At 33.3% G+C, this 17,588-nt stretch overlaps 1 protein-coding gene and 1 long non-coding RNA gene across 2 annotated transcripts; both read left to right on the top strand.

Moving 5' to 3' along the window:
• The first annotated feature begins 251 nt into the window (after window positions 1-251).
• Window positions 252-850, top strand: LOC121216771 (uncharacterized). The gene is made up of 3 exons (XR_005912952.1): window positions 252-315; window positions 627-655; window positions 772-850. It is a non-coding gene; the product is annotated as an uncharacterized lncRNA (long non-coding RNA).
• Window positions 851-7,857: 7,007 nt separating this feature from the next.
• On the top strand, window positions 7,858-8,753 carry LOC107902392 (major pollen allergen Ole e 10). The gene is made up of 4 exons (XM_041092736.1): window positions 7,858-7,915; window positions 8,227-8,255; window positions 8,372-8,606; window positions 8,728-8,753. The coding sequence occupies exons 1-4, from the start codon at window positions 7,867-7,869 to the stop codon at window positions 8,751-8,753; spliced, it is 339 nt and encodes a 112-aa protein (XP_040948670.1). The 5' UTR covers window positions 7,858-7,866.
• Window positions 8,754-17,588: the final 8,835 nt, after the last annotated feature.

Here is a 17,588-nt window from a genome sequence, read left to right as displayed (position 1 = left end):
ATCTTAATACGATTAACGTCCGTATTATTACCAGATAGGATGGCGTAAATTCGAATGCGCCAAAGTATGTTTAGCCCTGGAAAAAGGTTACCATTAGAAAGACGTGGAATAATGAGATATGGTAACGTGACCCTAGCAAAATGCTGTACATAATGTAAGCTTTACGTTAAACTCACTTTTGTTTCTCTTTTAAAAATTTCCCTCTCCCTTATAAACCTTCAGTGTTTCTCTGCTCTTTGCTTTGCTTTGCTCCATTGAGTTTCAGAATGGGTAAACATCTCTCTTTCTTTCTACTGCTATTCTCCTTCATTTCAGGTATTTTACTTACCTTTCAATATTCATTACAATATGACTACTAACCAAGTTTTCTACTTTGATTGTTGCTTACTGTTATGTTCATCAGTGTAGTTAATTAACATGAGATGTTAGACCTTTTTGGCAACATTATGTGGTCTGGTTTTAGTAATTTTAAGACATTTTGGGTTTTTTTTTAATTTATAATTTGGACCTTTTTAACCTAAATTTAGGGATTGAGTTGGTTTGACTTTTTATTTGGTTAAATATATTATGAATTTGAAGTTATTTTTATGATTGTAACTACATTTCCTCTAATAACCCTTTTCCAGGAGGAACCTTGATGAAGATAAATGGACAGGTAATTAAATGACATCAAGTTCTTAATCAAACCCTAAAAAACTCCGAGATTAGCAAATTGGTTCACTTATTTTATAAGACAGTCCTCACATGGATTTTGTTTTTTGTTTTTGGCAGAAAACATGGTGCATAGCTAAGCCATCATCAGACCAGGCAACTCTTTTGACAAACATAAACTATGCATGTTCTAAAGTGGATTGCCAAATCATACAAAAAGTGTTGGGAAGAAACCGAACAACCGAAACAAAGCGAAAGCACAACCGGTGTTCTTTCTCTCCTTATAACTCCTATAAAAATTATGGCAAGCACAATAGCACAAGATATGTTCTCTAGCAACCTTAATCAACCACAAATCAACTAATGCAACCACAACAAAATAAATAGAGACACCGATATTTTTACGTGGAAAACCCCTCTAAATTAAGGGTAAAAACCACGGGACTTTAGAGTCCGATAAAGAGCTCCACTATCATCAAATGTTCAACTACAAGATCACAATATCAAGCCTACAACAAGCATTCAACTCCGACAAGGCTAACAACATGTAATCTTTAGCAAAAGAGAGAAAAATGAGAGAACATCACCAAAAACGTAGCTGCTGAAAAATGGGTATTTCCGACGCTACAAGACTCGGATGAAAAATCCGACCGTACAAAGTCAAGAACACCTTATCACCTAGCTGCTGTCCAAAAATCAGCTCAATCGAACCACGGATGGACCTTCGATCGAAGAGTTGATCACTGCTGCACCAAGCTTGAAAATCTGATTTTTTTCTATTCTCTTTCTCTCTATTTTTTTCTTTAGCTCTCTGCAGAAAAATTTCTGCCCACTCCCGTTAATAAGCCAAAAAATTGGCTTTTGACAAAACCAAAAGAAAAAGGAAGGCAAAACATTTGTGCCAGAAAATATGGGTTTCCCACATAGTGGGACCCATACCCAACAAATCTCCCCCTCCAACTATGTGGGGAATGCCTCCATGCCGGAGGTCAAACAACATGCTTCAAACTTTCCTCTTGGTAAGGCCTTCGTCAACATATCAGCACCATTATCATTAGTGTGTATCTTCTCAAGCTCTAACAGCTTAGCTTCAAGAACATCTCGTATCCAATGGTACCTCACATCAATATGCTTAGATCTAGCATGAAAAGTTGAGTTCTTACCAAGATGAATAGCACTCTGGCTATCACAGTACAGGACATACTTCTCCTGAGTAAAACCAAGCTCATGCACAAACTTCTTCATCCAAAGCATCTCCTTACACGCTTCGGTTGCTGCAATGAACTCTGATTCGGTGGTGGACAATGCAACACACTTTTGCAGTCTCGATTGCCATGCCACAGCTCCCCCTGCATAAGTGATTAAGTAACCTGAAGTAGATCTCCTCGAGTCAATGTCTCCGGCCATGTCTGAATCTGTATACCCAACAAGAACAGGTTTCTCATTGCCGAAACAAAGTTTCATGTTGGAAGTGCCACGAAGATATCTCATAATCCACTTCACTGCATTCCAATGCTCTCTGCCTGGATTAGAAAGAAACTGACTAACTGTACCAACGGCATAAGCCAAGTCTGGTCTCGTGCAAACCATTGCGTACATCAAACTACCCACGGCTGAAGAGTAAGGAATTTTCTGCATCTCTTCCTTCTCCTTTTCTGTGGAAGGACTATGCTTAACACTTAATCTAAAGTGCATAGCAAATGGAGTATTCACCGCTTTAGCTTTGTCCATACTAAACCTTTGAAGTACTTTCTCAATGTACCTCTCTTGTGATAACCATAATTTCTTGGCCTTTCTATCACGTGTCAGTCTTATGCCAAGAATTTGCTTTGCTGGCCCCAAATCCTTCATTGCAAAGGATTTACTCAACTCTTGTTTCAACTTCTCAATTCTAGAAGCATTCTGACCAACAATAAGCATATCATCAACATAGAGCAAAAGAATAATAAAATCATCACCAGAGAATCTCTTAACAAACACACAATGATCAGAAGTAGTCTTCTTGTAGCCTTGCTCCCCATAACAGACTCAAACTTCTTGTACCATTGCCTTGGAGCTTGCTTCAAACCATACAAGCTCTTCTTCAATCTGCACACATAGTCCTCTTTCCCTTGTGCAACAAAACCCTCTGGCTGCTCCATGTAAAGTTCTTCTTCCAAGTCACCATGAAGAAAAGCAGTTTTCACATCCATTTGTTCAACCTCTAGGTCATAACAAGCTGCCAAACTCAGTATAGTTCTGATAGAGGACATCTTCACAACCGGAGAAAATATTTCTTCAAAATCAACCCCCTTTTTTCTGAGTATAACCCTTGACGACCAATCTAGCTTTGTATCGTGGAGATGAAGACTTCTCTTCTTGCTTCAACCTGTAAACCCACCGATTCTTCAAAGCTCTTTTGCCCTTAGGCAGTTTCACCAATTCAAAAGTATGGTTCTCATGCAATGATTGAAGTTCGCCTTTCATCGCTTCAACCCACTGATCTTTGCATTCACTCTCCATAGCCTCTTCATAACATTCAGGTTCTCCCCCGTCAGTCAAAAGAACATATTCATCAGGAGAATACCTGACAGAAGATCGTCGATCTCTAGAAGACCTTCGAAGTGGAACTGCTGGTGGAGCTATAGGTGCTTGTTGTTGATCATTCACAACATCATCCATGGGAGTATCAAAGTCACCTATAGTCTGATGGTCACCACTAACATCACCATGCACATCATCCTGGATAGGATCTGGTGAAGAGTCTAGGGGAACCGGATTCACATCGATCAAGTCACCACTACCTTGTGAATCCACTTTCTCCGTCTTATCAATGTCATCAATGGTCTGATCCTCAATGAAGACAACATCTCTGCTTCTCACGAGTTTCTTCTGAACTGGATCATAGAGTCTATAACCAAACTCACCATCTAGACCATAACCAATAAAAATGCATTGTCGAGCCTTGGCATCCAACTTGGATCTTTCATCCTTTGGAACATGAACAAATGCTTTACAACCGAACACACGTAGGTGATCATATGACACGTCTTTACCAAACCAAACTCTATCTGGCACATCACCTTTCAAAGGAACACTAGGAGACAGATTTATCACATGTGTCACTGTATTCAAAGCTTCAGCCCAAAACGATCTTGGTAACTTTGCATCTGACAACAAACATCTGACTCTCTCAATCAATGTTCGGTTCATTCTTTCAGCTAACCCATTTAACTGTGGAGTCTTTGGTGGTGTTCTCTGATGTCTGATTCCCTGTCGCAGACAATACTCATGAAACGACCCTGTGTACTCGCCACCATTATCAGTACGAATGCACTTCAACTTCTTCCCAGTTTCCCTTTCAACTGATGCTTGAAACTGTTTAAACACCTCAAAGACTTGATTTTTAGACTTTAAAGTGTAAACCCATAGCTTTCTTGAACAATCATCAATGAAAGTCACAAAGTAAAGTGCACCACCATGTGATCTTACTTTTATCGGACCACAAACATCTGAATGGACCAACTCTAGCAACTCTGATTTCCTATGAGGAGGATGGCTTCTAAATGAAACTCTTTTCTGCTTTCCTGCTAGACAATGAGCACAATTCTTCAGTGTAGCATTCTTTAAACCTGAAAGTTGACTCTTCTTCGCTAAACAGTTAAGCCCCTTCTCACTCATGTGACTGAGTCGTTTATGCCACAACTCAGTTGAGTTGTCATTCAGTGTCACATTCACCGTCTCTCGAGAAGTCAAAGCTTGCATCAAGTACAAATTTGAGCTCTTCTTTCCTCGAGCCACAACCAAGGAGCCTTTAGTCAGCTTCCACTGCCCTTCACTGAAGGTGTTACAAAATCCCTCATCATCAAGCTTTCCTGCAGAAATCAAATTCAAACGGACATCCGGTGCATGTCTGACATCCTTGAGAGTTAACTTTGTTCCATTGTTACTTACCAAGCTAACATCTCCCATACCAATAACCGAAACCAAACCATCATTACCCATCTTCAATACCCCAAAATCACCAGGAGTATAAGATGTGAAGAATTCCTTCCTCGACGTGACATGAAGTGATGCACCAGTATCAATCACCCAACTAGTCTCGTCGCATGCTAGGTTGACCAAATTCTGATCACAAATAACTAACAAATCTTCACGAGTAACAGTAGCAACACGCTCGGATTTTTCATCGTCATTCCGGTCGTGTTTATCACCACCACTTTTGTTCTCTTTCTTCCACTTGAAGCAATATTTCTTGATATGACCTTTTTTACCACAATGATGACACTCAAGATTCTTGTATCTCGATCTTGACTTGCTTCGGCTTTTATCTCTACCCTTTCCATCTTTGTCTCTGTTTCTCCCCCTGTTCTCGATAACCAACACCTCGGACTGTGATGTAGAACCCTGAGATCTTCTTCTAACCTCTTCATTCAACATACCACTCTTAGCCAAATCCAAAGTAATAATACCCTGTGGGGCAGAATTAATGAGTGAGACTCGAAAGGTCTCCCAAGAGTCTGGTAGAGTAGCAAGCAACCAAAGTCCTAAAATCTCGTCATCAAATTTGACACCCATACCAAGCAACTGATTCATCATACTCTGAAATTCACTAACATGGTCAGCTATAGACATTCCTTCTTTATATTTCAGCGCCATCATTTTCTTCAGCAAAAATAACTTGTTATTGCCCGACCTCGAAGCATACAAGCTTTCAAGCTTCTCCCACAATGTTCGAGCATGTGTCTCCTGATCAATGTGATTGTAAACATTTTCTTCAACAAATTGCCGAATAAAGCCACACACTTGTTGATGCTCAAATTCCCATTCTTCATCACTTTTCGAATCGGGTTTTTGAGTAGTAAAGACCGGAAGATGCAAAGCCTTCACAAACAACAAGTCCTTCATTTTATTCCGCCAAAGTTGATAATTTGTGCCATTCAACATAATCATCTTGCTCGTATTAATTTCCATAATTATTTGACACAATAACCAAGCTCTGGTACCAGTTTGTTGGGAAGAAACCGAACAACCGAAACAAAGCGAAAGCACAACCGGTGTTCTTTCTCTCCTTATAACTCCTATAAAAATTATGGCAAGCACAATAGCACAAGATATGTTCTCTAGCAACCTTAATCAACCACAAATCAACTAATGCAACCACAACAAAAATAAATAGAGACACCGATATTTTTACGTGGAAAACCCCTCTAAATTAAGGGTAAAAACCACGGGACTTTAGAGTCCGATAAAGAGCTCCACTATCATCAAATGTTCAACTACAAGATCACAATATCAAGCCTACAACAAGCATTCAACTCCGACAAGGCTAACAACATGTAATCTTTAGCAAAAGAGAGAAAAATGAGAGAACATCACCAAAAACGTAGCTGCTGAAAAATGGGTATTTCTGACGCTACAAGACTCGGATGAAAAATCCGACCGTACAAAGTCAAGAGCACCTTATCACCTAGCTGCTGTCCAAAAATCAGCTCAATCGAACCACGGATGGACCTTCGATCGAAGAGTTGATCACTGCTGCACCAAGCTTGAAAATCTGATTTTTTTCTATTCTCTTTCTCTCTATTTTTTTCTTTAGCTCTCTGCAGAAAAATTTCTGCCCACTCCCGTTAATAAGCCAAAAAATTGGCTTTTGACAAAACCAAAAGAAAAAGGAAGGCAAAACATTTGTGCCAGAAAATATGGGTTTCCCACATAGTATGAGCACCATACTTTTGATAAACATCATTATAAATAATTGCGATATCAATTTAGTGCATTTAAAATATCAATATCAACCGATTGAGTCTTAACTCGATTAGTATGAGCATTGTTGTTAATACAGGAGGACGTGAGTTCAAGTGTGCTGAAGCTCATAGTCCTCCTATTTATGGGTTGGGGAGAGGCTATAGGTAGTTCTAAACGTTATGATCAAAAGAACAAATATGATCATGGTTGAACTTAAATATGTGTCACCTAAATGTGAAACTATTAATTATTGATTCGAGAAAATTTTAACCTAACATTTCGATAGTGGTGAGTGTTCGATTGAATCGAGTGAAAATTTTTCGAGTTGACGAGTTCTATTTTATCATCCTAACTCAATTTAATATTTATTGAATCGACTAAAATGAAATTCGAGTCGAATCGAGTGAAATTGTTCGAGTTAAATTGAAAAATTAAAATCTTGTTACAATACAATCAGGGGCGAAACCAAAAATTTTTTTAGGGGTGGTCGAAATTAAATTGTAATTTTTACGATAGGAAAAATATAATTTCACCATTTTAATAGGCTATTTCTTTATAATTTTTAAAAGATTAAATTAAATTTTATATTTTTAAGAGGGCAAAGTACAATTTTACCTTTACTAATTTAAAATTTTAAAAGTTTTAAAGGGGTCATACGGAAAATTTTTCATTTTGGGGGGCTGGGCCCTGTTAGCCCACCTAGTTTTGCTACTGAATACAACTAATTTTATGTTAGAACTCATAATATGGGTTTCCCACATAATATGGGTTTCCCACATAGTATGAGCACCAGAAAATTGACATCTCACTGATTAATTTAATAAACATCATTATAAATAATTTTTTGAAAATAAAATTTTAAATGCACTAAATTGATATCGCAATTTGTGTTCTTGTATAGCCGTTTGGGATCATTACCATTTTAAAAAAAAATATTAATAGGAACTGAATATTACACTGTTTTCAGAAATAGATCGATTGGATGATAAATTAGTTGAGGTATTGATTCGGAATAAATGGTGGAACTGATTGAATCAATAGTTGAATTGGTTTTTTTCTATTTTTTAAATTTTTTATATCTTTTTTAATAATTTATTCAATTGAATTGAAGAAACTAATTGGTTAATAAAATTGTTACCACTCTTAATCAAAACTTACAAAAATACAAAATATTTAATCACCAACATATATGACACATAAAAAATATAAAAACGTTGACTGAATCTTAATACGATTAACGTCCGTATTATTACCAGATAGGATGGCGTAAATTCGAATGCGCCAAAGTATGTTTAGCCCTGGAAAAAGGTTACCATTAGAAAGACGTGGAATAATGAGATATGGTAACGTGACCCTAGCAAAATGCTGTACATAATGTAAGCTTTACGTTAAACTCACTTTTGTTTCTCTTTTAAAAATTTCCCTCTCCCTTATAAACCTTCAGTGTTTCTCTGCTCTTTGCTTTGCTTTGCTCCATTGAGTTTCAGAATGGGTAAACATCTCTCTTTCTTTCTACTGCTATTCTCCTTCATTTCAGGTATTTTACTTACCTTTCAATATTCATTACAATATGACTACTAACCAAGTTTTCTACTTTGATTGTTGCTTACTGTTATGTTCATCAGTGTAGTTAATTAACATGAGATGTTAGACCTTTTTGGCAACATTATGTGGTCTGGTTTTAGTAATTTTAAGACATTTTGGGTTTTTTTTTAATTTATAATTTGGACCTTTTTAACCTAAATTTAGGGATTGAGTTGGTTTGACTTTTTATTTGGTTAAATATATTATGAATTTGAAGTTATTTTTATGATTGTAACTACATTTCCTCTAATAACCCTTTTCCAGGAGGAACCTTGATGAAGATAAATGGACAGGTAATTAAATGACATCAAGTTCTTAATCAAACCCTAAAAAACTCCGAGATTAGCAAATTGGTTCACTTATTTTATAAGACAGTCCTCACATGGATTTTGTTTTTTGTTTTTGGCAGAAAACATGGTGCATAGCTAAGCCATCATCAGACCAGGCAACTCTTTTGACAAACATAAACTATGCATGTTCTAAAGTGGATTGCCAAATCATACAAAAAGGTTGTCCATGTTTCAATCCAGATAATCTCATCAACCATGCTTCCATTGCCATGAATCTTTACTACCAATCCATGGGTAGAAACGTTTGGAACTGCGATTTCAAAGGATCTGGTCTCATTGTCATCACTGATCCAAGTAAGTCAGTTTCTATACTTGTTAGGTCCAGTGATATGATAACGTTATCGAACTAATCATCCCATTCAAGGGATATGATGTAAATGTGGTAAAAGCTTAAGCTGTTTTGGTGTTGGTGCAGGTTATGGCAACTGCCTTTATGCTTAGCAAGCGGCCATTGATGCAAGCAATTACTCTTTTATGTTTTTCCCTTTGGAAATTGTTAGTCACTTTTGAGGTTTTATGTATTAAATAATAATAAAATGGTGGATTATTAGTTTATGATATTAAATGGGTGAAGATTTGAGAAAAGAGATTCGCATGGAAACCTTTTTATTTCAGAGAATATGCTTTTCTCTTTTAGTCATTACAACCCAAGTTTGGAAAACCTTTTAGTGAAGTTCAAATATTAGTTGGACGGAAAATTAATTAAAATACGATATAAATATATAAAAAAAATATCAATATCAACCGATTGAGTCTTAACTCGATTAGTATGAGCATTGTTGTTAATACAGGAGGACGTGAGTTCAAGTGTGCTGAAGCTCATAGTCCTCCTATTTATGGGTTGGGGAGAGGCTATAGGTAGTTCTAAACGTTATGATCAAAAGAACAAATATGATCATGGTTGAACTTAAATATGTGTCACCTAAATGTGAAACTATTAATTATTGATTCGAGAAAATTTTAACCTAACATTTCGATAGTGGTGAGTGTTCGATTGAATCGAGTGAAAATTTTTCGAGTTGACGAGTTCTATTTTATCATCCTAACTCAATTTAATATTTATTGAATCGACTAAAATGAAATTCGAGTCGAATCGAGTGAAATTGTTCGAGTTAAATTGAAAAATTAAAATCTTGTTACAATACAATCAGGGGCGAAACCAAAATTTTTTTTAGGGGTGGTCGAAATTAAATTGTAATTTTTACGATAGGAAAAATATAATTTCACCATTTTAATAGGCTATTTCTTTATAATTTTTAAAAGATTAAATTAAATTTTATATTAAATTAAATTTTATATTTTTAAGAGGGCAAAGTACAATTTTACCTTTACTAATTTAAAATTTTAAAAGTTTTAAAGGGGTCATACGGAAAATTTTTCATTTTGGGGGGCTGGACCCTGTTAGCCCACCTAGTTTTGCTACTGAATACAACTAATTTTATGTTAGAACTCATAAATTTGAAACCATATATATTTGAAAACTTTCTTAAAATAAAATAATAAAAAATACTTTAATATGATAAACTTGAATAATTAATTAACTTATTTAGATCCCAAAATTATTATTTTATAAAATTTTTAAAATTGTAGCTTTCTTTATATTTTTTATATTTTTATAATTTAAAAAAAAATATAAATTTGAGAATTTTATAAATATTTTAAATTTAAAAATTATTTTAAAATTTTGAAAATTCTGTTGAAATATTTCGTAATTTTTGTAGAGAGACAAATTTGCTCATTTTCAAAATTGACAGGAATCAAAAGGATATTTACACCATTTTGCTATTCAAATTGTAAAATTCAACTCGACTTGAACTCAATTTACTTATTCAAGTTAACTCGAATAACTCCATTCAATTAACTCGAAATTTAAATTTCTTTTTAAAATTTTTTAATTTAAATCGAATTTTACTTACCCTATATTTTAAAATTTATATAAATCATTTAAAAGGAGTTTTATAAATACAATATTAATAGGCACATGGTTGGATGTAAACCAAAAGGATAAAGGAAAAAAGGGAAGGATAAAAGGAATTTGCAAGATTCAAATCAGTATCAGATCTTCCCATGTGGGAAAATAAATATGAGAAAGGAAAAACATGTCAGTTTTTTTGTTAGCAATAGTGGGGCTTAGAGGTGCTCATGGGCCGGGCCGGGTTTGGGCCGGGCCCATAAAAAATTTTGGCCTGGGCTTGGCCCGGCCCGAAATATGGGCCTAGAATTTTGCCCAGACTCGGCCCGGGAAAAATTCATAAGCCCGGGCCCGGCCCGGCCCGTTTTTTTAAATAAATACTAAAAAATTATTTTAAAAATTAAAAAAAAAAGTAAAAAAAAGTATTTTAAAAATATTTTAAAATTAAAAAAAATTAAAAACGTATTTTAAAAAAATTTTAAAATTTAAAAAATTTAAAAAATTTAAAAAATTTAAAAAAGTATTTTAAAATTAAAATAATAAAAATATTTATTATATTCGGGCCGGGCCCGGGCCAAAAAAGTTGTGCCCGAGGCCCGACCCATTTTTTAATCGGGTCTCATTTTTTTGCCCAAGCCCATATTTCGGGCCTATATTTTTACCCAAACCCTCCCATATTTCGGGCGGGCTGTCGGGCCGAGCCGGGCCGCCCGGCCCATGAGCACCTCTAGTGGGGCTTTATTGGAGGTTTTTTTTTTGGTTAAATGATTTGTTTCCCTTTTAACTGTTCATTTAATTTTTAGTTTATTTAAGTTTTTGAATTTATATTTTTATTAAATCACTATGAAATTATCGAGGTAGTTGCATACACATGGATGATATATTAGTATTTATTAACTATTTGAAATTTTAAAATATTAAAAAAATAAATTTTATATATTTTAAATAGTTTTAATAATTTTAATTTTTAGATATAATTTTTATATATTTAAATTTTTTAAATTTAAAAAATTTATTAAATGCTGATGCGTTGTCCTAGTGGCATCATATGTATATTATACCAACTAAGTTAAAAAAATATTAAATTTCTTCAAATTTGGGGTGATTTGTTAAAAAAAATATAAATTTAAAAGCTAAAAAAATGAAAAAAAATCCATCCCACACCTGTTTTTAACTCATCCAAGAAAACACTCTATGCAACTCAACTTGGAGAAAGGTTTGTATGAAACTGTGATTCCATATCATCCTTATTCCTTTCTGATGGAAGAATGATAAATTAAAATTTTCTTTCTGAAAAAATTCAAATCCAACTAAAAATACTAAAAACTAGGAAGAAAAATCTAATTTATCATTATCTCATTGAAAAGGGATAAGGATGATATGGAATCACAGTTTCATACAATCATTTCTCCTCAATTTGTGTACAGCTCATTTGTGTAATATTTAAATATTAAAAAAATATATTTTTTTAAAAATACATTGCTTAAAATAATTTAAATTAGGACTCATAATGAAATTTCAAAATGATGAATCATATTTTATTCATTAATATAAATAATAATAACAGTATTCAATTCTTAATGAATAATATTGTTCAGATCTAATTGGATCTTAACAGCATTGCCTTCACCCATTTTCCTGAATAATTGTAAATAATGACAATATGATGAATAAATTTGAATTTTTTATGCAAACATTATTAAAAACAATTAGATTTATGTAACAATTTTTATAGCTTCTTATTCCTTGTGGCTGTTCATCCTATCTTCCCCTTTATGCCACAAGTCCATCATTATATTTATTTTCTTGTTTTCTTTAGTAATGTACACCATTCATAGGAAGTAGAGTTGTACATCAATGTAGTCGGATCAAGTAAAATATTTAGGCCCATTTTTTAAGTTTAGATTCGATTTGACTCGAAAAATAGACCTAAAATTTTGCCTAAGCCCAGCTTGGATAAAAATGTTAAAATTGAGTCCAACCTGGCCCGCCCAGCCCATATTAAATTTTTTATATAAAAATAAATTTAAAAATATCAAATATCAAATACACTAAAATCATTAAAATAAATATTTTCTAACAAATAGAAAAAAAATTTAAAAATATATATACTTAAATAATATTAAGATAAGTGCAACGTAGCAAGCAAATACCTCTAAAATTGTAGCAAAATTAATAATAAAAAAGAGATATATAATATCCAAACAATAATAATAAAACAGTAGCAATATAAAAGCAAAATGATAATACAACAACGAAAAATAGTGGCAAAATAGTAAAAAAAAGCATCAGTTTGTTTTTTTTTTGGCAAATTCGGCCTGGGCTAGGCCGAGCCTAGGGTCAAAAAAAGCTTACTCGAGGCTTGGCCCGTTTAGAAAATGGGCCTTATTTTTTCCAAGCGCATTTTTCAAGCTTATACTTTTACCCAAACCCTCTCACTTTTTAGGCAGACCGTCAGACCAAGCTGAATGACCCGTTCCATACACAAATCTAAGAAGAAGCTATCTATATATACCAGCCTGAAAAGAAAAGCTTAAGTAAAAGTTACATTGAGGATGTACATCGTATAATATTCAATATTCAATGTATATTATCATTAATTGTAGGCCAAGTATATTTTTTTCCGATTTCCATTTCAATTTAAATGTCTAAATTTAAATTTGGTAAATTGTAATTTTTTTTAAGGATAAGTTACACTTATAGTCATTCAACTATTCATTTTTTTTAAAAACATCATGATTTGTATTAATAAAACATGAGTTGCCACCTATGAAATTACTTTTTCTTAAAAAGCTTTAAATTCTTTTTTAAAATGTAATTTTCATATTTGTGTTTAAAAATTAAAATAAAATTGAGCTTGGGAGTTAGTTACACGTGAGGAAAGTTATAACACCCCTTACAATGCTTAAAATTGACACGTTAATTATGTATTGTCATAAGTCTTCAAAATTAAAAGTTTTACTATTTGTATTTAATTATGAACTGATGAAGGAAAACATCTTTATTAGTGAACCAGGTTTTGAAGATATATATATATATATATATACATGTACATATAGAAAATAACCTAGATATTTAATATCTTCCTATATCTCTTGAATCCACGAAATATAGGAGTTTTTAAAATTAAAATTTTAATTCACTCGATTTTAAAAAAGATATTTCGTTATTATATCAGCAAAACAAAAGAATCACGTATTATATTAACCCAAACTACCTTATTTGTAAAAAAAAAAGAAAAAACCTAATTAAAATGTTCACTACATATCAGTTAAACTAGGAGATTGAACACGAATAAGAAGGTAGGATTGAACAGATTAACAATTTCCAGCACAACACCATTAGAATAAAACACACTCTATAAAAGCATATAGTACTAATCTCAAAACATACACAGATGGAAACAACCACACAATTTGTATATAATGGCGTTAATTGAATCAAACAGGCATTCAATTCCATAGTTTCAAAACATGGAAAAATGTATGCGCACTGTGGGCCACTTTTGCCATGGGAAATTATGGAAATTTGCACTACAACCCCTTTAAGATATAAACCATCATATTTAAACACTGAAACAAACACACACATATAGTGACATATCTCATAAAGCCATGTGCACTGTGAACCACTTTTTCTATGGAATTTGCATCACAACACCTGTAACATATAATATATAATATTTGCTATGCCCTACACAGCAGACCTTATAGCGTATCCAAATAGAACCCGACTTGTGTGTTTCAACGGAACTAACACTCCAACAAACCCCCTACATAACTCATCTATCAACCAATGGACCATGAATTTGAATCATACATAGTTTACCTACCAACCAACCAGTCTTAAGTTAATTTGTGAATCTTAGCTTAGTGAACTTTAGGACTGTGCGTCTCTGCTAAGACTATATGAGGTCCATGTGGGAGCTCAAAATCATTAATTGCCAATCATCCTAAGACATAACATCACTGTTATTGTCCAGAGAATCAAATTAGACTTCCATATTAGTTGCTTTTGAACATGTAGTTGAACCTATCCCCTACTATAAAATAGCCCAAGCAAATAACTAATCCTCACACACGTACACTTATTATCTTCCAATCCAAAATGTCTCCACTAAGAACCCTTCATCCAGACAACACACAAGTGATCCACCATACAAACCACCATATTCTTCCACCTTTTAATCTCATGGTTAATAATTGGTGCGATGAGCGTAGCGCACTATGTCTGTCACATCCCAAGAATTGGATTAGTAAATTGAGGTTAGTGGACCGAAAATCGTAATTAGATTAGATAATTAACTAATTAGGAATAATTAAATAAATTATTAAAATAATTAGAATTAAAAAAATTTAGGTTAAAAATTAAAATTAATATTCCAAGAAATAATTTGGTTAAAGCGAATTTAAAAAAAAAAAAGGGATCGGATTTGAAAATAATTTTGAAATTGGCTTTTATTGAAAAACTAAGGACCAATTTGGAAAAAATAGGAAATTGTACGTGGTCAAAGGGGAAAAAACTCATTTTTTAAATTTTGGTTGGTTATTTAAACCACTCACGTCTCCTTCCCTCTCATTTTACATCTCTTTCAAAAAATTTCCAAACACCAAACTAATGTTTTTCTCTCGAAATTAGTTCATCTTTTACGATTTTTAAGCTCTCCAAACACAAAATCCTCATTCAATTTTAAAGATTAATCACATTTTCATCCTCAATTCCTCAAGAGATCTTCACATGTTTTAGCTTGTCGATTTTGCAAAATTGAGGTGAGATTCTAATTTTTTATGATTAAACTAAGTGAGTTGTTATTTCAATTCGAGATTTAAAGATTTAATCAAGATTTCAATAGATCACTTGAATTTAAGATAATTTTTGGCTTGAAAATGGTAGAACTCGTATTACTTAGCTAAGCTTTTGTTTTAAAGTGATTTCTAACTCATTTTGATCTAATTAAAAGGTTTTTAATCTTGATTTAACAAATCCTTAAGTAATTTTAATAAATCAAATGTTTCCCCCTTTTAAAAGATCACATAAGCTTGATTTTTTTGAAAAAATATATTCTTGTAATTAGATAAAATTTATGGTTTAGATATGTGCTTAGATGATATTTAGAATGTATGAAGTCAAAATCTAAGCTTGGAAACGAGATTTGAGTGGTTGAACACCTATTTCGATAAAACTAGTTAAGTTTTCGGTATAGAGGTTAAAAGGCTTTGATCTGTGATTTTAGAATGATTTAATTGTGTTTTTTGTTGTTTATAATGCCTTTGTATTATGTTAGATGCATACAAAGGCAAACAAAAGTTTAATTAAGCTTTGTTGTGGAAGCAAGTTGCTAACGTGAGTGGTCTTGTGTGTTATAATTAATGCACAAATCAGTGATTTAAAGAAGGCTTAGGTGGTCTAATCATCTAATCTAAGTCCTAAGAGTAAGTGTTCTTACTTAAACTTTGATATTTTATAAGCAAGCTTGCATGTCTTGTGATATGTTCAAGTGTGTGATGAGAATATATGTGTTGAATATATGATTGAATATGCCTTGTGAACAGCTGGTTTTATGCACATACATTTGAAATGAAAGTGTATTTGGCTCATTGAGCAAAGTGTTTGCACTTGAGGTGCATTATATGAAAATGATAAGAGTTAAGAACATTATAAGTGTGAGTGTGCATAAACTAGAAAATTAATGTGTGAAATGGATATATTGGCCTTGTGAACCTTTGAAAACATTGGATATAGTTGGCATGCCATATTATTTGAGTACTCATTTATGTGTTTTTTATTGGGACATATGGAGGGATAAGGGAGTGTAGAGAATTTCTCCATTCATGGGACATGTTGTATTGGAAAGTGCTAGCTTCTTGCTACACTTTATGGGACCGATATAGACTCTAAGAGTCAAGTGTGGAATGATGGAGATTCATGTATCCAATGAGTATTTTTAATATGTATTTTCGTCCTCACAAGTTACCAATGTATGATTATAATATGGTGTTTGAGGATGCTATAAGATAAGTGTATTTAACATGCTTGTTTTTAACTCTTGTGTTTGTGGTTTATTCTAGCATCTTGAATACTCACTGAGCTTGGTTAAGCTTACATTCATTTATGATTGTTTTTCTAGAGGCATAGTTGGTGTAAAGTGGTATGAGTAAGTTCGTGATCTAAGAGCAAAGACACTTTAGTTGTGTAGGTGAAATGGTTTTTATTTCATAAAGGATGGCAATGTGGGATTAATTTTGAGGGACTAGATTTTACTTTTGTTTTAGATTTGTTAATGATCTTTCTATGAACTGTTTAAGGACTTTTATATCAGTTTGTGTGTGTTTATACTGCTTCAAATATGCTTGAAGTATGTAGCAGTTGTGGATAGGTTGTTAAATAGTTGAATGAATTAAGGCAGTTCACGATAGGGGTTCGCCATAGGTGAGTTCACGATAAGGGTTCACCATAGGTGAGTTTGCCATAAGGGTTCACCATATGTGAGTTCACCAGACATAGGAGTTCGTCAGTGATAGGGGTTTGACAAACGCAAGTGTTTGTTAAACATAGGAGTTCGTTAGACATAGGGGTTTGTCGGGCATGAGAGTTCGCCAAACATAGGAGTTCGCCAGTACCAGAGCTTATCAGGCATAAGAGTTCGTCAGACTTAGAATTCGCAAGCTAGGGGTTCACAAGTGTTATGTGTTTATGTCTTTTTCTAGTGTAAACTAATTTTTGTTGATGTGATTAGAAAAGCATGTTTTAGATTTTTCATGTCTTAATTTCATTCCAAGAATTTCAGTATGGTAGTTTCAATTCCTTAAAATGGTTTTCTGGATATTTTGGAAAAATTACATTTTAGTCTATAAACTTCGTTTTGGAATTAAGTGAGTTTTAAATATTGTTTTGAACTGAATTTCCCATAGATCCTTTAAAATAAAATGCTTAGGACACTGGTTGGTCCAAATTTATGATTTACGTATTTAACGTTTATGGAGTGTAACAATTTCACCCCCGATATTTTTTTATTGTATTATGATGAACATAGCACGATTTAGGTTTGCATGTTTTAAATTACTTATTTAAGCATGTTTTCAATTGGTGTGATGGTTGGTTTGTGGTGTGCTGGTTGACTGGTAAGGAGAGTCAAGTAAGTGGCTAATTTGACGTTCTAAATTTAGATCGATCCATTCCGACCGAGTTTGGGGTGCCACAATGTAAAACCTAGTACTAGTGATCCTCCTAGCACTGATTTTGATCCTATTAATGACCCAACCATAGATCCCACTATTCAAAACATCTATGTAACACAACTCAAACCCGAACAACTTAAAACCAAAACTCCATGCAGGGAAACCAAAACCAACAAAATCAAACTG

Source organism: Gossypium hirsutum, chromosome D05 (assembly GCF_007990345.1).
Source record: "Gossypium hirsutum isolate 1008001.06 chromosome D05, Gossypium_hirsutum_v2.1, whole genome shotgun sequence".
NCBI lineage: Eukaryota > Viridiplantae > Streptophyta > Magnoliopsida > Malvales > Malvaceae > Gossypium > Gossypium hirsutum.
This window is presented reverse-complemented; position numbering and strand designations above follow the sequence as displayed.